We start from the raw sequence: 26,738 nt of genomic DNA, 5'->3' as shown, positions 1-26,738 counted from the left end.
TGCAGTGACAAGTCAAGAAATTGTCTTACACAAAAGGCTAAACTGTACTCCTGGAGCAACACACTGAAATTTTTCTGCAGTGAGTGACGAGGTGATAAGGAGGCAAGGATTTCTCCAGGGCTTTGCAGTTAGCATTAGAACTTGTAAGACTAAACTTGTAAGACTGAAAAAAAAAAAGTGCAGCAGTGTCTTGGTTGAGGCTAAACTAAAGAAAGCTGAAATAATCTTTTGTAACTTTTTCAGGTCATCGTGTAATGGAAAAAAATGGAGCTGACCATGACATCACTACGGAAGAATCTAATGGTTTGTTCATAGGCAACTGTAATAGTAGTACAGGAGAGTCAGAGACAAATGATCGGGTTTTTCAGGTGAGGTATAAATGTCTTGTCTTTGTAGATGGTTCTTTACATCCTCTCTGATGAATTTACAGTATGATATTTCATCGATATGTTTTTTCTTGCCTTTATAGTAATACATTGTCTTTCAAAAAAGCACAAATGTTCCTTCCCTTGGATTCATGTGCCATTCAGTTTGAAACTGATGAATATCCAGCTATTACATGTAACGACAACTTTTAGTAATTGTATTAATAGACCCTGTTATAGTGCAGAAGAAATATATGTTTTATTGTGTTAACGAAATCCTTTAATAAAAGAATACTTGGTGACATGCCTTGGAGTCGGAGGGGTTCGGAACACTTGAAAATCAGATCAGATTGCTCAGTGACCAAATGTGTCAAATAAGAGTCCAGGGACACAGGACATCTTGTGTAGGTATTGGAGAAAGGGAGTCTTTAATGTATGTGTTACAAAATATTTCCAGATATTCCTAGTCTGAGAGATTTCTGTGCGTAAATGTTCTTCTACAGATTACTTCAGCTAACATAAAATATCATTCAGTGATTTAGTAGTGTGCTTATGGTCTCTACATAATGTCTTTACCACAAGTAGCGCCATTTATTTGCTGCTGCTTTTCTGGTGCAGTTTACAGTAGGCAGTTTCAGCACAGAAGATTTATAACTGCAGAATTTTTGAGAAGGTTATTTCACCCAAGTCTGACTTTATATAAAATTTATAAACATTTTTCCCCACTCCTTAGATGTGTAGTTTACAAATGTTTGTAACAGAAATGTCAGAGTTGTTTGTGTGACTGCTGCAAGAGATACAACAAGTTGCACTCCTTGCATTGGCCAAATGACAGCCTGACATGATATTTTACACAAGGGCTGCCTATTTTCCATTATTTTTATATGTTTAATATTTGTGTTGTCAGAGTTTCAAGAAAAAAGATATTTGTGCTTAAACATTTAAATTTAATGAAAATGGCATGTGCTGTGAGAATTTGATTCTGCGAGCTTGATGAAAATAAGCTCTGAGTACCTATTTTTTGAGACTTGCAAAATCTGTTTCGTGGTCTTGCACTGTATAATTCTTCGACTTGAATTGGTGGGTGTTGCTTGTGTTTCTTCTGTGGTAAAGAATTAAGAAAGCATAGAGAGATTGTTGTCTTCATAGCTAAATGCACGTATTTAAAGGCTGAGTAGAATTGTATCTAGGATTTCTTATGAAGTCAAATCAAGTTGGTGGGTGTTTTACAGGTTGGGTTTTTTTTGGTATAAGTTCTCTCAGTTTCTGTGTAGACTTGAGATGTTTTAAAGTGATGAGTGGTTTTGGGGGACAGATTTTGGGCCCAAGGGATTTCCTTCCCCTTTACTAGAAAGAGTTTGTTCTAGGAAGCAGACATATGAATACATTTGCAGCATGGAAATGGAAAACAGAAATAGAACTGGTAGTGTTAGCTAGTAGCCTCTTGATCAGAAGGACAAGAGCTCCCTCTGAGTATACGATAAGCACACTGGTTTTAAATTTCTTTTCTTTCTTTCTTCTTTTTTTTTCTTTAAATAGAAATTGCTACTCAAGATTAAAGTACATTTCACTGTTTTTCCTCTGTGAAAGCATCTAACCTGCATGGATTCCAGGGATCCGTTGTTTGGACAGAGTGACTCTCCTGCAGCCTTGCCCATCACAGTACGCCTCTCGGGCAGTTCATCCTCGGCTGCGCCTGCGCGGCCACCCCAGCCCCAGCCTCACTCTGCAGAGGAGTTCCGCCTGGTAGACCAAACTGGACAGACTCTCTATGAGCTGCAGCCCCTTGGAGGGCCCAGTGCGCCGATGGTGAGTGTGTCTGAAACAGGGCAGGTGGTGCCTTCACAAAGGAGGGAGCTCTTCAAAGAACTCTTTTTACACGGTGCTTGTTTGTTGTAAAAACAGCTGATTCAGACTTCAGCAACAAGGTGAAACTTTTCATTTGTTCGGTTCATGCTCCAGTTGCCCTTGGGCAAGTCCTGTCTCCAGCCATTACTAATTTTATCAAACAACAACTTATGCCTTTTGTTGTTATCAAGCCTGGATGTTAGTGTGTGATGAGATCTCATACTTCTAATACTGCTGCTTTCCCTATATTCCCTGGATGAGTCACTGTGTTTTTTGGGGGGCATTGGAACATTAGCAATAAGCTAACCCATTATGTCTCTCCTCACCCCCCCAATTAATTTGCTTAAAACATCACTTTGTAATTCTTAGGACTTATTTTGAAAAAAGGTAACTCTCTCACCCAGAGAGTTTGGTTGGGGTGTGTTGTACTGGCGCTAAAGTCAGTTCACCCATTTAAAGTGTAATAAATCAGAAACAAGATGATATTTTACCTTATTCTAGGTTTTATAACATTGTTGTGAACAAAGTCCTTGGTAATTATGGGAAAATTTACCATAAGGAGTTGCTTAAGTTTTCCATAATTCTAGGACATTTAGGTGGGGTTTTTTTTTGCAGTCTTGGAGCTTTCCTTTTATCTGCTTTTGCATAAAATACTGCCCATAGAGGTCAGTTTCTTAGGAGTAAAGGTCAAAATTTTTATATGTTGTGATTAATTCTGCTAGTCCATGACGGGGGTTACAGTGAATCCAACTATGAATGGATTTCAAGTTTTTGATAGCGTTAATAATAGTGTTGTAAGTTTCAGATAAATGAGTAATTCATTGTAGATTCCAATAAGGGTTTTTTTTCTCTCCTCTACTTAATTAAAGGGCTATTTTAAAAGGGGGAAAGTAGTTTTAAGAAATTGACAGTAAATAGACAGTTTTCTTATTATGTGAAATTAAGTTAATTTACAGGCCATAATTCCAAGCAAAGTATTTTCTGTTCTAGTAATAAGCAAACCCAGTTGTGCTGCATGATGATCACCAAACAATCTTGTGCCATTCATGCTTTTCTGTGATTGCCTTACAGATGATTGTTGCCAGCCAGTCAGAAAATGGACAGGTGCTGCATGTTTTTCCTTCTGCCCAGCCAGGAATGGCCCAAGTGATTATTCCTCAAGGTCAGCTTCTGGATGTGACCAGCACGCAGGGTGAGTTTAACCTGTGAGACTTGAGAGTGTGTGTTCCTGTGACGAAGCATATCCTACATGATCTCTTTTTAAGAAGCTTGTTTATATGCGTTTCCTTTCCTGTTGTAAGACAAAAATAACATACTTACTGAATCTGCTTTCTGATTGTGAATCTGGCACCCCGCCCACCACGTTTTCTGTTGGACAAAAGCCTTATGAAAGGAAAGCTGTTATGCTTACTTTGGATATGTGATAGATAAATTGAGATATCAAGCACAAAGCTGTTTCTTGCCTTATTTACCATTAATAAGGATGTTTGTGCCAAGTCAGACAGCTGTAGTATCAGCTTCAAGTTTTCACTGTCTGTTGACCTCATTTTGAGTGAAGTAGTTAATTCATGTAATACAGATAGAAGAATTCACATTATTCTGGTCTGTTCCAGATATCACTGGTGGTGATGCATCATTTGTGAAGCCAGGAATGAAGTATCTAGGTAGAAATTCAGTTCCCAATGAAGAAAATGAGATGCAACTTTCACTTCATTGCTAATTTTTTTCCCTTGATGTGTTAACTGTCACGTTTTAAGTATGTGGCGAGATGCACAACTAAAAGTGTGATTTTTAAGCTTTTCTCTAGAAAAGGGACATACCTAAATCTGAAAGCATTCATTAGTTATCTGCAAGCCTTGCTGGGTAGCAAAATGCTGCGTACTAGTTTGCATACACAGAATAAGACTGAGAACTAGGTTCTTGCGTTTTGTTAAAACTCTCCAAGGTTTTTTAAACTGTTTTTGCATTTTCTGTATAAAATACTCAAAATCTGAGTGCTAGTTAAGTGCTCCTGTGGAATGAGAGCTCAAAGGTAAGACTAGAGTCCTGATGTTGGATGGATGGAAAAAAGAGTTGGTACTCAAGTCGTGATCCAGCCCTTTTCATTTACAGTCGGAATATAGTTTCATAACCTTGATTAAAAGGCTTGCTCCTACCCTAATGCTCATCCTTCTCTCCCTCTCCACCTGTTTTTGCAGGGGTAAGATCACTGTTTGGTTACAGTCTAGTCTTACATGACATTAAGCTGACTGTGAGCCTTCAGTTACTAAATAATTGCTGCTACTTTTTGTAGATAATAAGTTGCAATGCTGAACAGTGGTTTTGTATTCCCATTTTTCATCCTACATGGGGCTCCTGGTTTGCAAATAGCTCCGTTTCACAGTATTTGAATGTATGTCCTGCGACAGCGCTACAGGTTTTTTTGTGGGGTTTTGTTGTGTGGGGTTTTTGGGTTTGTTTTGGTCTGTTGGTTTTTCTCCTAGAGACTGACTATGTAAAAGACTTCGTAGTTATTTGATGTTTAAAAGACAATTAGGAAAACTTGTCAGTGGTTTACTGTTGGGATTCAAGGGGAAGGACTTTCAGCCCTTGAGTTTCACTTGGCTGCAGGTGGTGGTAATGCATGAAATGGCAGAGGCTTCAGAGTAGACTGTAGTGTCTTAAGGGCATGTCTATGTAGAAGGAACTGGTGCTCTGAGCTTTGAGCCAGAGTGGTGTTGCTCTGAGGTACACACTTATAAGTCTTTTGGCACAAGCTTTAAAGTGGAGTGGTTTCTGTACTGAGTCAATAGCTTCTCACTCTTGGGATGGACAAGAGAAACTTTTGTAATTGAAGGGCAAAAATCCCACATCTAAAGAGAGCTCCCTTTTCTTTATGTTGAGACCAAAGTATCAAATGTCTGCTTTCACAGTTTTCCATGGTTTTGTTTAACTATACACATAGGCTTCAATCCAACAGTATTTTTTGGTTTATGGATTGCTCCCTGTTATCAAGAAAGGCTAAAACATTTGTGCTAGCAGAATGTCGGATTCAATTACAAGAGCTGTTATTTTCTTGTTTAGGTGTTCTTTCGTAAGTACAAAGCAGTAACGTAATCTCTTTTTTTTCTTATTTTTAAAAGCAGTGTGTGATTTGCAGCTGAACAAAATAGCTGTGCAATCTTGTATGGATTTGTGGAAATGTAAAGCAGAGTCATTGACAAATCTGATTATTTGCTTTGTTGTGGAAGGATTCATTAGCAGTAGCATGGTTATCAAAGTCCATGAATACAACCTTATTAAGTGTATCTTCATATGTGTGTCTGGAGTTCGAGTATTGATTCACAACTATTACACTACTTTATCATGTAGAAATCTTATTTCAGATATCAAAATGCTTGCTTTTCCCATGCAGAAAGTTTAATCATAGCTTGTAATTTCCCGATTCCTAGTTCAGTTATTAACCAGGAGGTTGTTTTATTTTTGCAAAGGTGTTTCGGAAGAGAAGTGTGGTGATGGGAACTTGCAGACTGTGGCGGTGGCTGCTATAGCAGACAGTGGAAGCAGTTACATTCTCCATCCACAGGCATCTCTCACCATATCAAAAAAAACAGACGCCAGGTAGGTCAGAAGTTAAAAGGCTGAACAATCACTTTGATCCACTGTTAATACTGCCTTTTTTTCTTGCAGTTTGTTTTTGCAATTGTTATCACAAAGTTACTCTAGAATGGAGGTTATGAACCCTTAGTATTAGTGAATGATTTGTAGCCGTGTTTGCAGGCAGCTTTTTTATGTGCCAGAGCAGTTGAAAAAGCAATTAAAGTACTTCTGTTCCAGAGGTAGTTGGTTATATTCTGACCAGAGCAATGGGTGAGCATTTAAAGCAGGAGAGTGCAAATTACTGAAATTACTCCAAGTAGACACTGATACTGCCAGCCAAGAGTTGAAAGTGATCCAGTAAAGGAATTGCAGGGAAAGCTGAAGTTTGAGGGAACAAGAGTTTCTTGTGTAAGAGTAGTAAAGCCTGTATAAACCATCCTCCCACAAGAAGGGTTGATTGTAGAGATTAATTTTTTTAGATAGAGATTTCAATAGTCGGCATTAACAGAGAAAGCCTAATCTTTGTTCTCTGGATAACTTCTTCAGCTTCCTCTGCTAAAATATGAGAAAGCAGCTGCTAATGGTGTGTTTTGGTGGAACACGTAGACAGGCAGATTGGTTAGCAAAGTTTCTAAAGTTAAAATAGTTGTTACATTTTTCTTCTCTTGATATCCACCTGATTCTGTCCCCACGTGAAATGATGCCTACTATTTTAATTCCCGAATACTCTGTGATTCTTTTTTTTGCTTAAAAAAACCCAAAACCAAACTCAAACCAAACCAACAGAACAACAACAACAAAACAACCAAAAAAACCTGCACCAAAGACGATGTTTGTTCTGTGGACTGCAGACTGGCTTTGCATTGGTTCGTGCTCTTCGAAAATCGAGACATGGTAGAAGTTAGAATAGTCTCACTATGGCACAAAGTGTACATATTCAAGAAACATTTAAAATGAAGAGCAACAGTTTGTGAATGCAGTCTGTATATGTTAGAAAAATAATCCTGGAAAGGAGACATATTTGTATGGACAGGAAGTGATGCGCTTCAGTCTTGGAATAATAAACATCAAGTAAGCATTGTTTCCGCCCCAGGATTTAGGGCATGGATTAAATAGATACTTACTTAAAATAGTTATTGGAGCATGTTTTCAGTAATTTAATATATACTGAAATGTGCAGCATTTAACAAGTATTTGCTACTGCTTTTAATCTTTAGCATTCTACCATCAGTTTGCATAAGAAAATTATTGAGACAATCAACTGGTCTGTTTCACCATGTTTTGTCTATTGTTGTCAAGCAACAATACTGAGAATACTTGGAATGTTCAGAGGTCTTCTTGAATGTAGAAAACAGTGCATTTTTAAAATACTTATATTTACTGTGGATTATTTTAACAATGAAATAGAATATGGGGAAGATGAACCCCAGGTTTTTAAGGCAAGTTTATACAATATCTATAGTTTGATCATATGCTGTAGGGTTATACATAATGCTCTCATTTGATATGTTACCTGTAGTTTAGACTAAATTGGTTTTTTCCTGGATGTCTGTATAGACTTTTACTTTATTGTTTTATTTTTCAGTGTGGTGGAAGATCACTTTCCCATCCCTCTCCAGCCATTGCCACCAAATATGCCTGCATGGGCACGCCGTCTCAGGAACTGTGAGGTGGGCTGCAAAGAATTCTGACTTGATGTTTTGTCATCTAGAGCTGAGAAATTGGTCCTATTCCATAAAAGGAATAATGTTCACACTTGTAGAAGTTGTGTTCAAGCTTCGTGGTATTATGAAATAGTGCTGGTACTACTAGCATGTTTAAACACATAAAATGCTATGGCATCTCTTCCTTTTTTGGGGGATGCTAGAATAACTGACCATCAGCAGCTCCTGAAGCAAACAATGTGCTCCCGAAATCTCGATGCCGTACAGCACTAGGAAAAGCCATTGTGTGCTGTGTTAGAAGTCATTTTTGAACTACAGTGCAAACTCTGCTGTCTTCTGCTGAGCAAACTGGTTTTTGTTGCCCTTGGTGATCCATCAATTAAAGAATAAAATTGCTTTTGTATGGCCTAAGTCTGCAACTGTTTGTATTGGTTTGTGTTGTCAGTTAGAAATCAAAATACAGGTGACTTGCCAGGGTCAAGTCTGGGACTTAGCAGAGCACCTTAATGTCAGTGCTTCACTAGGGATTTCTATTTTAGATATTCTCACAGGGTTGGTTTTGGTTTTTTTTGTATCAGCATGGTTACCTGTGCTTGTTTTTTTTTTCTGTTTTCTTAAAAAGTGCTCTGTCTTTATGCCCTGTAATGGCTTTTGATGTAAATAGAACTCTATTTGCATATTGTTAGATGTATGCAGAACTGTCCTGATAACTGGGATGGTATCAACAGCTAGAATGCATCATAAATCACTTAAAAGGAAGGGAGGGGAGATGGGAAGATTCTTGAGAGATCACCTACCCCTTCCTCCTGCTACCAGACTCTTCCTACCAGATGTTTATTTTGTGTTCTTCTAATACTTTTTTAAAGGAAAGCTCATACACTTTCTAGCTGGTTCACCTCTTTTAGATATTGATACTGTTTGAGGTTTTTCCTATTAGCTTGGCCACCAATAACCAGAAGTTGCAGCTGCAGGGACTTAGAAATTGAATGTCTTTCTGTATTCACTTAGAAATAATTTTTAAATTAACTAAATATATTAATCTATTCCTCTTTGTTATATGCCTTTTATTTCACACAAATGGTACTCTCCACTATTATAGCCACTTAAACATTAAGAGGGCAGAAAATCAATAACATGAATTCTTCCATGGTGGAGCACTGTTTTCACTGAATGAGTCACTTACTGGACTAATGGACCATTTAAATTAAGACCTATAACCCCTATTACTGTGTTTTTAGCACTATGTGGCACGTACTTTCCTGTCTTAATATCGATGTAGCTTATCTGAACCATTTGTTACAGGTTTCATTTTATAGGAGGACTTGTATTATGGTATACTTGGTCTATCCGAGGCCATCACAAGATGTTTCACCTGCTGTGTTTAAAATTCACGGTAGCAGCATATATAGAAGAGTTCTTATTTTTAAAGAAAAGGAAATCAAAATACTGTCTGGTTAAATGTGTTCTGAGGATGGAGACATTTGCCTCTGCTGTTCAGCCAAACTATTGACTGTGTGCATTAATTCTCCTTGTTCCTTTAAAAAAAAAATTTTGTTGCTGTTTTCCCTGCAGAGTCAGCCCATCCAAGGAGGAATACCCCAAATTCTCTTCCTCCTTGCATGTTATCAGCAGAGTTACTTTGCTGAGTTTGTCAGCTACACAGTGTAGATCCACTGGAGACTGCTAGGATGTGTTTGCCTTTTTATGGGTACAGACTAGAGACAGTGGGATTTTGAGTGTGTCATTTGTCTTTCAGGTGTGAGTGTATTGCAAAATTTTTTGTTACTAGTAACAGGATTGAAGGGTCCAACTGGAATTTGGAGATCTAGTAGAGGTGCAGATAAATATAGCAACTCACTATTTCACTCTTTCAGTCACTTGCCAGAATGGAAACTAACTTAAACAGTACTGAGGCCTGTGTGAATTTCACAGAAGATGACAGCAGGTGAAGCCATGGCATAGCTTGGGTACATGCTGCCAAGTATATCCCGGGGAGCTGGCCAGGACTGAACTCTGAAGGGCAGTGACTCCTTTGGGAGTTAGTACTGCAGGCGAACGCAGAGCAGTAAAAGCTGCAGCTGGCCAAAATTAGCACGAAGCTGTGTGTTTGGTGTTGATTCCCTGACTGCCTTGAAATGTTCAGCTTATGCTTGCTGGGCCTAGATGGTACAATGTCTTTGGTATCCTGCTGCTGTTAGTTTACTCAAGAAAAACTGCAGTCTTCATGTGTGTACTTTAGTGTAAGCTTTTATGTACTCTTGCTGAGATGAGGCCAGAGGGGGAGAAAAGGAATTGCTCCTTTTTTTGGCTTGAAGCTTGGCTGGAGTTAAAGGGTTGGAAAGTATCTGATTATTTCAAGATAATTGCACTGTTAATAAAAAATGGATTTTTAAAAAAATGGTTATTTTCTATAACCTACTTAGTTTTCAGTGGTCTGATCAGAATACATTTCCAGCATGTATCAGCATACTGAAATAGAGTGTAATTAAAAACTGCATTAGTTAATAAGCTGTACAAACCTAAGTTCATGTATTTGTGTGAAGCAGAAGATCTCTTTTGTCCATTTGTTCCTACTTGGGAAGCTCCTAGAGAGCAGGGATCCTATGTACTGTATGAGTTTCTTCTCCTGCTCCCCTCCCACCAGTTTTGGAAAAGTGATCTATCTTGTGCAGCAGTAAAGCCAGAATAGGAGGCAGTGCCTTAACTGTTACCGTAACTGTTCTGGAACAATGGTTTTATCAATCTTCTCATCTCCCTAGAATAAGATCAATGACCTATTTATAGTGACAAGTATAAGATATGGAAAGAAAAATCCTGGTCAGGCAGTATTCACTGTGTGGAGTGGTACTGTAATCCCTCTTGCAAAAGGAGGCATCCCAGGTTTCTGTAAAGAAGGTACTTCTGGTACTTCTCAGGCTGCTTTGCTTCTCCTGGGTTTTTCAGATTGAATTTTGGACAGAAATGTTATTTATAATTTCTGGCTAAACAACTGCCCTCTTCTCTTCCTTGCCACAGCTGTGTGAGTGCAGCCTGTGTAGACTTTCTGAGTTGCTGGAGCAGTGTGCTTGCAGTGCAGTGAGCTGCTGAAGTGTAAGCAACTGGTATCTCAGAATGACTCATGCAGCCAGTGCACGCCTAGCCCTCTGCTTTTCGGCTTGTGCTAGCAGCAGCACTGTGCTGGCCCAGTTCATTCACAAGGTGTTCATTTGTTCTTTGTTGACTTTGGGTTTGGTAACCACAGACACGTTGTTTTTCTTAGGTGACTATGAGGCAGGTTTTCTGCAGTTGTCACTGAAGTATTTGTGCAATAATAATCTTGGAAAGATGCTGTTGCTGCTTTTGTTGAAAGCATTATTTAAACATGTCTGCTTTGTCATTGAAGGTGGAAAAATCGATCCATCAGACTTTAGTACTCATTCACCATGCATTTGCCCCACAGATACGCTGTAAGACTGAGCTGGCAGATTACCCTGGGTGTTGCTTCCAGCTGCTTGGTCAGCCTGATCCTCAGCTGCATATGAACAGAAGCGAGCATGGTGTTTCAGATTCAGATGGAAAGCTCTCCTCTGTCTCAGTGCTTTCGCTGCTTGCTGGCTGGCCCTGGTAGACCAGCGCTGAACCAGCTGTGATGGCTCTGAGTAGCTGAACAGCTGTCACGGGATGTTGCAAAGTCAGCAAGTTGTTTGTGGGTGGTGGTTTTTTGTTTTGTTTTGTTTTGTTTTTTACTTTGAGTCAGGTTACATGCAGTTTGTCTGGAGTTGCCCAGAGCTTAGCAGAGGTGATTGAAACCATCATCAGTTTCCACGTGGCAAATCTAGTGTATTATATTTCTGTGTAATGCTGAGAATTGGAAGTGCCTTGAAGATTGGGAGGAGTATCACGTGAGACAGTCAATTCACAGTTAGTGCAGTAAGTGGGTGAGGCAGTTACTGGTGCTATCAGCAGTTGTATTCTGCTCCAGCTCAGTGCAGCACGTGTGTGTTGAAGCAGATGCGTAGGCAATTTTTAGTGCTTCAGAGATTCTCTGTGGGAGTCAAATGAAAATGTTCGCCTAGGACATATTTGTCTAGGAGGTGACTGCAACTAAAGTGTGTGTTGGGGGAAACAACAGGAGTGAAGTTGTCCTATGGAAATCAGAGTTGGCAGTAACTGTAATATTTTCAGGGGTTCTTGGTGTACTTAGGGTCTTGGAGGGCTGACGAACTCCTGACCTCAGCGGGCACTGCTCCGGTGTTAGATCTTATGGTAAATCTCTTTATGAGGATACTAGTGTGGGGAAAAAACGCAAAGATGCGCCAAAAATCTGGGCCTGTGTCCTCACCTGCCAGAGTCCCTGACTGCTTTTGTTTTCTTGTGTAATGTTCAGCAGTCAGCTGGGTGAATAATCCTATTATTTCACCTCCTTTCTATGCAGAAAATTGGGGACTCGTACCGCGGCTATTGTGTGAGCGAGACAGAATTAGAGAGCGTTCTAACGCTACACAAGCAGCAAACACAAAGTGTGTGGGGGACGCGCCAGTCTCCAAGCCCAGCCAAACCCGCCACACGGTTGATGTGGAAATCTCAGTATGTCCCATATGATGGGATCCCCTTTGTCAATGCAGGTAACTCACTTTTCTTTTAATAACTGCTTTCAAAATTTCAACATCAGTTGCCAGCTGGTCATAAAGAAGGATCTTTATGATGTTCTTTAGTGTTGATAGTCAAGGCACAAACAAAAAGAGTCGCTTGGGCACCACCTCCATGACAAGTCTAAAGGAGCTTGTTTCCCTGAAGACACAGGCTTATGTTTTGTTGTGATTATTTCCTTTTGTTATTTAGAAATGAATTAGTTAAGTACCATTTGATGGGGGTTCTTGTGATGAGATCTTTAGGTGGAGGTCCTGTCTGCTCTGTCAGGATGTGAAAGTTCTTATAAGGGTAAGAGCTTGTTTGAGTATTCATGCCTACTTTGGAGATCCTTTGAAGAGTTTGTTCCATAGCAGCCAATAAACTATTTAAATGGCACTCTTTTAAAAAGCTAAATAAATTTTAAAAACAAGATAAACATAAACATACCTCAGCAGACAGATTGTTGGTTTTTTAAAATGAATGTACAGACTTCCCAGGTTTTTATTAGATATTTAGCTCATGCAGTGCATATGTGAAATTACTAAGAATTCATTTGGATATGTAATGAACAGGTTTTAATTGTTACACAGAGATCATGAATGACTGGAATGTAAGTTATGTGCTTGGGGTTTGTTTTTTGGTTTGTGGGGGTTTTTGTTGTTTTTTTTTCTGAAAGTAATGGAGGAGGTGAAATGTTAGCACCAGTTTTAAAGCTTCAGCCATTAACTGTGAGGTATAAGAAAGCTAAGAATAAAGCCAAAACAACATACATGTTTATTTTTTTTTTTTTCACAAAATGCATATGAAACATCTTTAGTTTCCAGGAAGATCTGCCTGATAAATGAACTGCACCACAGTAAAATACTTAGAGCAGAAACAAACATAGACTTTTTTTTTTCTTTAAGGTGTTGTAGACTAATAGAGACTCAGATTATTAAATTGTAATATTTTTTGCTTTGCTCAGACCCCCAAATAGGCATTATGTATTTCTAACATGTTGCCTTTACGGTATGCTTAGATTTAGTTTGTAACTCCTCTGTGAAAGGCATTCATTAAAATCCTTTACACCTGTAGAGCAGAGGCTGTAAATATGGTTTACTGAACTGCAGTTTAAATCCAGATAAATGAATTCTAAACTGTGCAGGACAAAAATGTTGTTCTCAAGGAATTTATCCCTTCGACATAAGTGGAACCAATCTGTAGTACCTTCCCTGCTGTGCTTCAGCTGGGGAAATATAGAGAAGCTGGGTAGCTCCCTGTAGTGTAAAACGTGCACTAAACGTCGAGATTGTGATTGTTGTTTTTAATAAGAATTTTGGGTAGTTGATGCTTTTGTAAAACAGGGACCCCATCAAATTACTTTTGAGGTTCATATAAGCAAGGACTAGTTTAAAGCTGTTGAAGTCTTTCCAATCAATTTTAAGTTTGTTTTTAAAAACAAGAGATCTGTTTGTTGTATATCGTTATCTTTGAAATTTCCTATTTCTTTATTTGCATTGATTTTTTTAATTTATTTTTTAATTTTTGTTTTTATTTTTTAATGTCACACTATATAAATCATTTGGTATCTTAAGGAAACACATTATGTTGCTGTTGTGATACTTAGAAATGTTTTGGTTATATCACTTGTGCTATAGGCAGCTCTTTGCCTGCATACTGGAGTATATGAATTATAAATAAAAGAGAACTACACATGATGTGGAAGAAATTTGGAAGAAGTTCCTTTCTTGACCACTTTAATGCCATGCCTGTCACCCCTTTTGTTAGAGGTCTGACTGGAAGAAGCCACTCACTCAAGTTTAGAGCTAAGCAACATTTGTTTAGGCCTGCCTGGTTTTGTATGGCTGTGTCACACTGAAACAGTGTTACTTAGCAGGTAAGGTATGTCAGACTTGCAAATCAGAATTATGGGACAGCATGGTCTGAAGTATTGATTTAAGACAGCAGGCTGGAAATAGCTGCTGACCTTTGAGTTCAGCTGTGGATTTTCTTGGTTATTTGGGGGATTCTGCTTCCCTTACGTTTATTACCAGCATTGTGCTCCTTTGGTGACTTGCAAGGCTGCTTATCTTATAAAGTGTTGGTGTTCACCAGGACAGAATCCAATACTTTGCCTTCTATATGTTGCAGGAGTGTTGTGAAATGTAGTAAGTTTGAGAAATGCTTTGAAAATGCTCTGTGTTCCATACATGCTGTGAGAGAAGCATTTTCACTGTATCTGAATGCTTGCTACGCTTAAGTGTTCTGCCTTCTGAAGAGTCTGACAGTAAACACAAATAACTGTTTCAGAAATCTCATCTTTTCTGTAGTTGCTGTTTTACTAGTAATGACTTCAGTGGTTGCTTGAATAAATAGAGTGCATTACTTTATGTTCCCAGGAAGCAGAGCCATAGTAATGGAGTGCCAGTATGGGCCAAGGAGGAAAGGGTTCCAGCCCAAAAAAGCTGGTGAGTCAGAAAGCACCTCTGGCCATCTGTACAAAGCCACGTGTCCAGCAAGGTAAGAATTGTCTATAAAGCTGGAAGAACTACTCAGCATCCTAAGAAAGCATTCTTACTATGATCATTGATCGAGCGCTGTTTGGGGGTGGTAACTGATATGGACTGTAGCCCTTAGCTTTGTCTCCTTGGTAACTTGAGATTGATACTTCCTAAGAGGGAAGAAGGAAATGCTGTCCTGTTAAACTGAATAAGGCTGAGATTTGGTAGGTTGCCTGGATGCAAAATAGCAGTACATCAGGATGTGAAATACAAGTGGGAATGATTCTCTACCCGAGCATTAGTTGGTTATTGCAGTGTCCTTTAGTGGCCATTTTTGGTCCTGAAACTTTGTATTCTTATTTATTGTTTTTCCTTCAGGCTTTTAATTGCACTCATATCAGTCAATCATCCTAATTTAGCAGATGTCCTAGTTGCTGAAGGAGTTACAGTTCTTCCTGGTCACTGGGGACTTTCTCCTTTTCCAGCACTAATGGGTTTTTTCCTTGTCCTTGAGCATCCTGCTGGGTGCTTGTTTAGTTTATATTGAGCTAAGAGTGTGTTTACCTGGACAGTTGCAGCTAGGTATGTGTGCGCTCAATTCTGGCTTCAAGCTGGGTGAACTACAGCCTGTTCAGAAATGGTATTTTGCTTTTACTGCACTGAGGGACAGAGAGTTTTGGCTGAAGTGCAAAATCACTATGGCTAAGTGGCTTCCAGACTGGAACAGAAGTGTGTCTGTCTGCATCAGTCTCTGTTGACGTGTCCTTAACAACTCTACAGTTCTCTTAGAGGCTGCTCACCCTCTGCAGTACTCTGCTTGAACTTTTTCTGTACTAATATCGGATATGAAGTAGGTGGGGGTTTTGACTTCCCCCATCCCCGAGGGCAAAATGTACTGAAGGAGAATTATTTTTTTTTTATCCCTCCTTCCCCCTGCCATCTTGGAAGAATCTATATTAAAAAGGTTCAAAAGTTTCCAGAATACAGGGTTCCTACTGACCCTAAAATTGACAAGAAAATCATAAGAATGGAGCAGGAGAAAGCATTCAACATGCTGAAGAAGAACTTGATAGATGCTGGCGGCGTCCTCAGGTGAAACTTACACTTTTTTTCTTTATTTTGACAAATTAATTAAAAAAGAGCAATAATTTGCTTGGTTTGCTGTATTTTTTGCTTAGTCACTTCATTAGGGCTCTTGCTTAATAACAGTAGAAAAAAATCCCACAATGTCAGTAATACTTCTGTGGCTCTAGAGTATTAATTTGGTAAATGTGTTAAGCACCAAGCTGTGGAACTTCAGCAGATGTTTTCACGCAGGGAATATGTAGAAATAGTTGGATTATTGGGGATTTGAGCTGGTTTATTTTGCATTGAAAGGTGTGAGAGGGCCCTGAACTCTGAAAGGCAGTATCTTCCAGCTCAGGCACTATAAAAACTTTAGTCACTCTAATTAGGTTGTTTATGATTGTCAGACTGATCCCCCAAGAGACTCATTTTTTTGCCTTTGCTTGAGAATTGTATGTGGAAACTCTTTCGTTCTTGCTAGGTGGTATGTACAGTTACCCACTCAGCAAGCCCACCAGTATCATGAGATGGAAACATCCTGCCTCCCTTCTTCACCCTCCCACTTGTCTGTGTCTTCTCCTGAGGAGGAGGAGGAAATTGTTAGAGATGAGAACTGTACTTTGCCTTCCCGACTTCATCCTCAAGTGGCAGACAAGATCCGAGAGCTGGTGTCTCAGGGAATACAGCAGGTCTATGCAGTGAGGAAGCAGTTAAGGTACAAAACTGTCTGGCATGCTCTCAGTCTGTAGTGCTAGATCTACTTCCGCATTTCATTAATTTGGTTTGCAACTAAATGGCATTGCTGATGCATTACTGAATGTATTTCCCATATGTCATGAGGGTCTGTTTTTCACAGCTTTTGTCTTTTTACGTTTTGTTGTAGGTAGCCACTAAAAGCTGCTGTCCTCTTTAAAGTTAGTTGAATAAATGGGGATTTTTAATTTTGAACTCTGTAGCAGATGCATGAAGAACTGGGTCAGAAGGTCATCTAGCTTGGTCTTGTCATTGCAACAGGGGGAGGGAGGAGGTAGCTGTATCTGTAACAGAGGGAAATACCACAATATATTTTAAAGATGTGTATTTTAATGTCCTTTAATATGTGACAGAAAGTATGTGGAAAGAGAATTATTCAAGCCTGATGAAGTGCCAGAAAGACATAACCTGTCCTTCTTCCCCACTGTGAATGACATCAAGAACCACATTCATGAAGTGCAGAAATCATTGAGGAATGGCGAGACAGTGTGTAATTCAGAAAGTATCCCAGCAACAGTACGTTGGCTTTTGTGTTTCTTTTTGATTTTTGGAGTTAAATACTGGAAATCTTATTTTTAATTTTTGCCACTTAGCTGTATTTAATCCAAAATTCTCTATGACTTTTTATTTCCAGCAGCAATATTTTCAGTGGAATCTCTGGCTGAGCAAGATTGGATTAAATGTGAATAAATAAAATGTTCTGACTTTATTCAGTATTTATCTCATCAGCACTAGATTGCTGTTACTTGATTGACAAATTATACAATATTAGCACTTCATGATGATTGCATGAACTGGAAGCCACATGGTGTAGAAAAATCGGCACGTGTCAGAAAATTTTATTCATGGCTTTGTCATTGTCTGTGTCCTGGAGAAGTTACTACTACTTTTCTGTATCTGAAAAATGGGGAAGAAATATTGCTTAGGTGCAGTCTGAATTAGGGCTTGCACAACATTTTGAATGTGTAAATATTAATAAATGAACTTCTTAGCAAGTGAAGTAAGCTTGAAGTAGATACTTCAGAATGCTCAGCAGCTCTTATATGTTGTACCTTAATTTTCTTCCACCTATTGAGTAATAAGTGATACACAGTGATCCTAGTTTTCCCAGTTGTGAGGCTGACTGCTAAGGAATTGCTGATTTAAAATCAGCTTTGACAGTCTGTACTGTTAAATCATGCTGTGTCATCAGTCTTTTCCCTCTCCCTACGCTGCTCTTGGCCCAGGTGAGTGAGTAATACTTGTTTGTTAGCCAAATGGTTTGACTGTTTTCTATTTTAAAGTCTTTGAACTGTCATGAGCAGACTTTAGCCTTCCTGGTATAATGCATGTTAAAAAATTTTTTACAGTATTATTTTTTGGTAACCCGAGAGCTCCTAAAATGCATAGTTACAAGAAACGAAGAAGGTGTAGTTCTAGGCATGGTTTTCCTATGGGTCCTGTATTGAGCCTATGTTTCTGTAGTAGACAACCTTGCACCCTTTCTGAGAACTGAGATCTTTTTCCTTTCAGCTGCAGTGGACCACAGACAGTGGGAATGTTCTCACAGAAACAGTGACTGTTACGTTTGCCTCACCACCTTCAGATGGTAGGACTACACTAATAATTTAGCTATCTCCAAATGTGATTTATTTTATTAGCTATGTCGCAGAAGTTCAGATTCCTTCCAGAGAGGTTGCTGTCATGTTCTGTCACTCAGCTGAACTTAAGAAGGATTATTTTGATGTGTCTATTTTGGTGTACTTTTTTTAAACTATTTGACTTATGGAAAAATATGTGTAGTCATGATGGGGTTGGCAGAAGTATGAAAATTATAAGTTTGGCTTTTCTTTTGGCGTCCTCAAGCAACTGAAGATTTTAACAGGATACTTAAATGGAAAGAACATTTTACCTTGGATTAAGGTGCTAATAACACCTGTGTAGAGAGAATTAAATTCCTACTGAACAGATAGATCTGTCAGGGCATGCAATACCCAGGAGCCAACTGGGTACTTGAGTTCCTTGGCGTTTTGTGCTTCACAGATGCTTAAACATCTTGCTAAAAAGGACTTCAATGCATATTGGGATTCCTGCATCTCACAAAGGCATTGGCTTGCTGAGTTCCACTGCTAGGATCAGGCCCTGAATAACGAATGCTGTATTTCTGTTGTCAGACTTTAGAGCACTCTTTTCTGTTTTTTTCCTTAATGCTTAGAATAGAAATAGAAACACAGGTGTTTAGTGGCAGCAGGGCTGTGAGATAATGTTTCTTCAGTTCCTCATGTTGTGTAACTTCTTAATGTCAAAGCCAAAGTAGCATCACTTCCCAGCGACTGCTGAGCCACCTAAAAAAGCAATAAACTTCCTCCCACTCTGCTGCAAAACCAGAGTGTAGATAATGTCGATTTCTATAGAAACTTGATTTTATGCGTTCATGGTTGATGGTGTGGTTTGTTCAAAGATGCTAGTTACACTATTTTTCCTTTGTTGAAAGTGGGTTCCTGCTACTATTACTTTGAGTTCAAAACATGTACTAAACCAAAATGTAGGTGTTTGTGACTAGGTCTACTTGCTACCCACATAGTTAGGATTACACATAGGCTGAGATGCTCCGCTGGATCATAGTGGCTGATAATAAATTTAAAAGGAGATTATTCTGCCCTTTTCCCCAGGTTTCAAGGATGTTTTGTCTAGTGTGACACCAAAAGAACTTTTCGGCATATTTGTGGATGCTTTCCCCATCCCTTCTTTAATAGGTTTGATGTGAAACTCAACAGAAGAGTTGTTGGCTTTTAGCAGGGATATGATTGCAGCAAGGTGGAAGAGCCTAATTGTTTTCATAGATTAAGATAATGCTGCAGACTTCTTAGATGTTTTTAGTCTCAGTGGCACTGCCAGCTTGTTTCCCTATTTAACTGGAACATGGTGGTGGGTATTTTCGTCCAGATAGCTGATAGAGAAGTCTACAGGGACCAAAGGGGCACTGCTACAGTTGTCATGTTTAAAGATTTACTTATGTCAACAGTTATCCTCTGCTGCAGTTCTTGCCTGAAGAAGTCCTGATGTGTCTGAGTTTCTTTTCCGCTTTGGCCCCTGTCACTCCGTGATCTATTTCTTATCTTTGTTGTAGCAGGAATAACAAACCCCCAGAGGTTTGGGTCACTGTGTGATTTCTCCTAAATGACTGGGTGAACCTGATTTACATGGAGCAGTTCCACGTACACCAGTGCATTTACAGTTAATAAAAAGGCCAATGTTGGGCTTTGTTTTGTTTGGGAATTTTTTGACTCTTATTATGGCTGTTGCTGCAATGGATCAATTTGAACTGAGAAGCATCATGTATGCTTAGGGCTCTTAGGATAAGAATTTCAGTGTTGGCAGCTCTCAGAGGACAAGAGGTAAATTTTTAGGCTCAGTTTGAATAGTGTCCGTTTTTAAGGGAGTCTTGGTTTTTAGGGAAAAAAGGAATTTGCAATATGAACAGACTTACTGTGCTTAAGCTTGGTTGTCTATGTAAATATTTCCATTACTGTGCTTGTATAGAGAGACACAGAATAGTTGTGCCTTCAACAGCTGTGATAAAGCTCAGCAGGGATGACTTTTGGTATGAACTGTCTGAATACCAGAGAAGGTTTGGGAAGACCAGTTCTTGCTTTCTTTGTAATGGCATCCTGAGGTGTATTAGAAGGGGTGTGGTTAGTAGGTCAAGAGAGGTTCTCCTCTCTTTCTACTCTGCCCTGGTGAGACCGCATCTGGAATAGTGAGTTCAGTTCTGGGCCCCTCAGTTCAAGAAGAACAGGGAACTGCTTGAAAGTGTCCAGTGCAGAGCCACAGAGATGGTTACGGGGGTGGAACATCTCCCTTAAGATGAAAGGCTGAGGGAGCTGGGTCTCTTGAGCTTGGAGAAGAGGAGACTGAGGGGTGACCTCACTAGTGTTTATAAATATGTAAAGGGCAAGTATCAGGAGGATGGAGCCGGGTTGTTCTCGGTGATGGCCAACAATAGGACAAGGGGCAACAGGTGCAAGCTGGAGCATAGGAGGTTCCACATTAACATAAGGAAAAACTTTTTCACTGTGAGGGTGACAGAGCGCTGGAACAGGCTGCTCAGAGAGGTTGTGGAGTCTCCTTCTCTGGAGACATTCAAAACCTGCCTGGACGCGTTCCTGTGTGATCTACTCTAGGTGGTCCTGCTCTGGCAGGGCGGTTGGACTAGATGATCTTTCAAGGTCCCTTCCAACCCCTAACATTCTGTGATTCTGTGATTCTAAGGCAAAGTAGCCTATCAAATGTGTAAACATCCATCCAGTGACATACTGAATTTTAAAGGAAGGTAGAGAAATGGATTTGTTTAGTTTTCTGCACATATGCATCAATTCAGTGAATATAAGCAGATTTTTTTATTCCAGCATATCTTGTCTCCACTTGAATATGTATGTGTTATAATTATATGACAAGTCTAAGCAAGAAAAGAAGCCTGACTGAAAAAATCAGCTCTCATTAATGTATGTGAAGTGGTAGCAAGGGAAAACAGCACTTTTCAAAATACTGGTATACATCTTTTTTTCATTTCAACTTGTGCTGAATGGGGACAGGTTGATATTTAAGAAATCAACAGAAATAACAGAACTAAACCCAGCTGTTTGTTTTCTTGTTGTGCATAACTCCATATCTCCATGTTATACCACTTTCTCTGTTCTCTCCTAGGTGTAAGAATCACTGTAACTTAAGTGTGTTCCCTTTTATATCTTTTATGAAGTATAATGACAAGTGAGATAAAGTGCCCATATATATATGTTTTGGGTTTTTTTTTTTTTAAACTTCTGGTATTTGTACTGAATGCCCACGCAGCATAAGGAGTGGATAGGTTAGGAGTTGAACTATTAGCTTTATTCCTGGGCATGTTGGTGTAGAATACAACCTAAGTTAAGAAATACCATCTCTTCCTACAGGTCAATATTCGCATATGCATATGGGATCTCTGTATAGTATTAAAAAGTACCTAAATATTTGAAGTAGTTGTGTTCAAGGAGATTTATAGAGTGTATCTGATGGTCAGTTATGATGAGTTAGAGTCTGCAGATCAGTATATATGTTGAAAAATATATCTGTACTTACTTAGATTGCTGGAAACTTTTGTATGATTTCCTGCTAGAAAGCTTTTTGCGGTTGACCATTTTAAATTTTTTTCCATTCACCAGGCTAACCTTCATGCATAGGGCAAGCTCTTCTTCTACAGTTATAGCAGTGAAACTGCGAAATAAGAGGCTAAGGAGTGTCTACTTGTGTCTGGATAAATCTTATCCAGAATGTTCTGGATGGATCAAACAGGAAATGGAATGATCCCATGAGAAGTTTTCTTGCACAGATTGCTACAAGTGAACTTCAATTTTTACAAGTCTTCAGGAAATTAAGTCTGTCATTCTTGCATTAGATCAGAATTTTGAGGGTATGATATAACCTGTAGGATGAAAGACCTCCAGATAAATGGACTTTTGGTGTGATACTGCGTAGAAGTAAACCTAATTTCACAAAGGTGTTTGGAAGGGAGTGGTGAGACTTAGAGGATTTCCTGTGTAGATTTTTATTTTGGAAAACAACACTTTCTTTTGATGCCTGTCTGTTATTGAGCCCTTACTGAGGTGTATGTATTGCCAAATTATTTGATTGCTGCTTTAATAGAATTGGTTTATGTTTTATGTTATGAGAAATTCTAAGCACAGGGAGGGTTGAAATTACTTTGCTCTCCGAAACGGATTTATTGATGCTTCTATTTTTCACTCTGAACAGGCACAGTCTTCCTACAGTATTGTCTTTTTCTCATACCCAGCCTTTTTTATTTAGCATTCAACCTCTTCTTCAAAGAGATCAGCATATATGTATATACATGTCTTTTGTATGTCTATACTGAGGTTGGAAGGGTTTGTTCAGTTCACAGGGCAGGCTTTTAAACAAGAAGAAATTTGTCATAACTGTCTGTTTCCTCTCTGTGGCACTGTAGGGAGCTCAGCAGGAGAGTCAGTGGTCACCAAAGCAGAATCAAACCACAGCGGGGAGTCCTTGCTGCCAGAAACAGCTCAGCTGTTGTCTTCACTTCAGCCCAAGATATTTGCACAACTTCAGGTACAGTCAAATTGTTTACAGAACGTCAAATGTTCTGTGCTGGAAATGCTGAAGGAGAGCTGAGAACAGCAAGTTCCCTCTCAGCTAATGATCCCAAACACTGGCTAGGTAACATGGACTTTGAAATAGCTTCCAGCTCTTCCTTTGGCTTGTCTTGCATGCAACATTTAGCATATAGCTGTGGCGCACAGGATCCCACTACCATCTCTTGACATTTTGAAGTTAGGGTCTCTTGTAAAGGTAAAACCAAGAAGATGAAGGTAGTTTCACTTCTTTGAAAAGCTACCTTCGTACTTCCTGAACCCCAGTGAAGTGCATGATCTCATCCCTAGAAATACTGTCTGCAGTAAGATGCTGTTCTACTTGCCGTTTCCTTCTTTTTCTGAAAGGAGCGGGCAGTTTTGGAGAACGATCTGAAACTGAACATCAATTCAAAATTAGAGCTTTGTGATCATAAGTAGTCTTCTAGATGCTACTGGATGCCATTGTCCTAATTGTTTTCTAATCCAGCCTTAGCCGAGGGTTGCTGGGATTGACTGTTCAAAAGAGGTGATGTGTGGGAAGTCAGAAGCTATCCAGTTCCAGCATTGCAACATACGTGCCGTTAAATGCAAATACCTCCTGCTGTAAATACTGGTATGTTAGTTCTTCTGCCTTCTCTTTCACAGGGATTACAGCTGCAGTCAACTTTTACCTCCACAAAGGAATCAGCAGCCCTGATAGCTGTAAATAACCATTCCCCTCCCAGCCCTGCAAGTCTTCTGGATTCCATAGGAAGTGCAATAACCAGCCATTCTCTAGCACTTAGTCAGGGACACAGTCTGCAAGCAGGTGCTGGCCTAGCACAGCATAGCAGTGCTGCCTCTGCTTTTGTGGCTCCACCGGGCTCTGACCAGAGTCTGGTCACCATAGGCCAGTTGGTAGCAGTTGGAGGGGTAGATGACTCCAGAAGTCTAGAAGGAGGAGTCCAACAGATTCTCTTGGGAGATGTACAGACTATTCCAGTACGGATTGTGGACAGCCATCCAGCACTTAGTAAGTTGCAGTCTTGCCAGTAATACCTAAATATAGAAAATATGGTGAATTTTGTTCCATGTGTCTTGAAGAAAGGAAAGAAATGTGTTGATAATGGGGAACTCCAGCATAGACTTCTTTCAGCTGATTCTAATTAGTTTTTACTGTGAAAACATAATGACTGTAAAAAAAAAAAAAACCCAACCAAAAAACCCAAAACAACAACAAAAAAACGCACCAAAACTTAGTTTTTGCTACAAAAAGATGACTTCTTAGTTAAACTGCTTATCACCTTCTTTGACCAAATGCCAACTTATTTGATGAACACAATATTTTTGCCAGAAATCCTAACGTTTAGCTAAAATTATGATCTTCAAAATAATTTCTTTTAAAGGACAAATAAGAACAGAAAATAACCAATATTGAATCTAGTAAGAACTCTTTGGAAAGAAATGTGGGGATTTTGATGACTTCTTTCTTTGCACCATCCCAGCATGCTGATTTCTGAATTTTTTTAATAAACTTTTACTATGATCCTGTAGTCACCAATATGCTTTAGAAGTGATCAGTTGGAGTTGTGTGTAGTTGAAAATACTTTAAAAAGTACACAATAAACAACTTTCTGTCAAAATAGAAGGCTCCTTAAAACCATTGTTATCAAATATAGATACAGTCTTTGAATTCTCTGCTGTGGAACCTGATTGAGAATGAAAGCTTGCATTCTCAAAGAATGACTTCTAATTCTTGTTGAAGAAAACTGATTAGATATGGAGCATATATAGATCAGTGCAACATATCCTTTTGACTATCCAGAGAGTCTGAAATGCTAGCTGTGCAATGCTTTGTTATTTCTATATTATCTTTTCTTGTCATCTGTAACTTCTGAAAAGGTGGCTCTTGAGTAGTTTTGCAGGAACATCTAGGTAAAGATGTGCTAGATCATAGCCTACACCTTCATAATGCTGTAGTGATAATTATCTCCATATGTCCTGATGACTTTTGCAGGTCAGCAAAACTTACTTTGTACTAAATTCTGTAATAATTTGAAAACAGAAATATACAACACTACATGAAGAAATAAAAAGGAAATAAAGGGTACATGAGGAAATACACTGAAATTCATACGTGTTAGAGTAATATTGGGATATTTTACTGTGGCAGTATTTTCAAAGTTAGATTTAAGGAATTGTTTACCTGCTCAATGTTTGTGTAACTGGTTGTTTTCCCTTTTATAATCGAATTTGACTACTTTCCTGAGAAATTCTCTTTTCATTCAGGGTAAAAGAATTTCAGAGATGTTATCAAATGCACCTCCTCCATTCAGTTGTTTAGCCCATTTGTTCAATCTAGATGTTGATGCTTCTCGGAAATTTTTGTGATTACTATTGTAAGTGAATTTTTAAAGAAATACCATTTACACAAAAAGAAGTGTAGTCAGATATAAAATTATATGACTGCAAGGACTAAACTCACTGTTCCTTTGGGATTTCTTTTTTTTTTGTCTGTTCAGGCTCTCAGTCTATCATCACCAGCCTGAATTTGGAAATTGTGAGAATATTGGTTCCATTGCTAAGTTATGTGGAGGAGTTGCCTATAAAATGAACAGATACTTTCTTTTTTTTTTTTTCCAGAGGCAAGTTCTTTGTCTGGGGAGCAGGAGGACAAAAAACAGTCTAGACTAAAGAGGGAATATTCTTACAGAGCTTATTTGGAGGAAACACCATATACTTGAACTTAGCAGTTCAGTCAGTGTGTGTTTCAAGATGGTTTTTCCTCTTGTGTGTGTGCATACACTTACGCACATGTGTGCTTGATTAAAATTGTCCTGTACATTCTGGATTTTCTCTTGTCCAAGTGTTAACTTAAGAATAAGCTGTTTCCTGCTGAAAATGTGTGTGCAGTCATTGAGAAGTGGCCAGTCATGCCTGAAGTGTAAGTCATTCTCTGAATCAACATGCTTTAGAGTTATTTTTTTCAGCTGTAGCACCTCCATTCCTCCTTTCTCCTGGAAAAGAAAAAAAAAAAAAAAAAGATGGTAGCTTTATTTTTCCGTGGGAAAGAGGAAAGACATTTTGTGTTAGAGTAATTTTATATCTCCGAACATATTATTTTTTTTAGAAAAGATTTTAAATATTCTTACTCGAAGGGACCCTTACTGCAGTAAATTCATGTCAACTGGCAATGTCTTGTAGCACAGCAGATGACATAGCTGACTGTCAAACTAAACAATAGTTAACTTCACAAATGCCTTGCCTATTAGCTTGAGTTCCTGAAATGTTTTTCTTTTAAATGCGTACAGTTATTTGGACTGAAGTGTTGTCAGTAGAGTTTGGACATCAATGTTTGATTTTTGTTTTGTTTTTAAGCTGAAGAAAATACAGAGGGTGTTCTCTGTGTGAGCCAAGTTAAGCAAGAGCCAAGAGAAAAAGCGTTGTCTATGGAGCCAGATAAAATCAGAGACTGCCATAGTTCCTCACCTACTTAAATCTGTGAAGCCTGGAAGGATTTTTCAAATCAGAGAACTCTAAATGTCTTGGAAGGAAAGGCGGGTGCTCTAAAAGTAATACTATTCTTTTTAAATCATATTGTGACATTCAGACTAGGCATATTTTACACTAGTTCTGACAGACAGCTGTTTTGATTTATGACTGATGTGGCTCACTGCCAATTCGAGGTCATTCAGTTGCCCTGTGGAACACCACCTCTCTCTCGTAGATCAAGTTTTGAGTATTTTGGATACTCTCCAGATGGCCCATTTTGGTCAACGTTTCTGAAGGTCGTCCACAATTTAATTCCTTAGCTTTAGAATGTGGATCACAATGCCGGGTTTGTTTTTCTCCTTGAGACCCTCAACTGTTACAGCACTACGGAGACCATAGACCTGCCAGCTCCAAGACAACAGAATCCAACAGCAACGTGTATCAATACAGCAATGGTTTTGTGACAAAATGAAGGTCAAAGATGTTAAATTTCAAAATGATGAAGGACATGGATGCTTAAGAAAATGCAACTTTGACCTGATCATAATGTTAATGGTGTGAAGATCAAGGAGAGGAGAAAGGTGAGGTTGCCAGGTGAATGTAAGGTTGTATGATGAAGAAAAGCGTGTGAATTGTAATGGTGAATGTTTTCAACTTTGACATCTTTGAACTTATCTTCTGGCTTTATAATGAGGTTCATTGCTGCATGGAGCCTTTGCAGTGGTACTGTATTAGCTGTTGGTCACAACAACTAAATGCAGGAGTCTTACCTCATGG

The 26,738-nt window shown here is 38.9% G+C and overlaps 1 protein-coding gene across 1 annotated transcript; it reads left to right on the top strand.

The window, feature by feature from the left end:
- The first annotated feature begins 344 nt into the window (after positions 1-344).
- Positions 345-25,966, top strand: CARF (calcium responsive transcription factor). The gene is made up of 14 exons (XM_086465975.1): positions 345-368; positions 1,956-2,174; positions 3,285-3,405; positions 5,684-5,813; positions 7,378-7,462; positions 11,871-12,060; positions 14,446-14,566; positions 15,496-15,639; positions 16,094-16,327; positions 16,719-16,881; positions 17,878-17,953; positions 22,358-22,467; positions 23,136-23,502; positions 25,848-25,966. Exons 2-14 carry the CDS (start codon positions 1,968-1,970, stop codon positions 25,964-25,966), a joined length of 2,067 nt encoding a protein of 688 aa, XP_086322101.1. The 5' UTR covers positions 345-368; positions 1,956-1,967.
- Positions 25,967-26,738: the final 772 nt, after the last annotated feature.

This window comes from Leptosomus discolor, chromosome 5 (genome assembly GCF_034619465.1).
Source record: "Leptosomus discolor isolate bLepDis1 chromosome 5, bLepDis1.hap2, whole genome shotgun sequence".
NCBI classification, from domain to species: domain Eukaryota; kingdom Metazoa; phylum Chordata; class Aves; order Leptosomiformes; family Leptosomidae; genus Leptosomus; species Leptosomus discolor.
The sequence above is the reverse complement of the archived record's forward strand: the minus strand, read 5'-3'. Positions and strand labels throughout refer to the sequence as shown.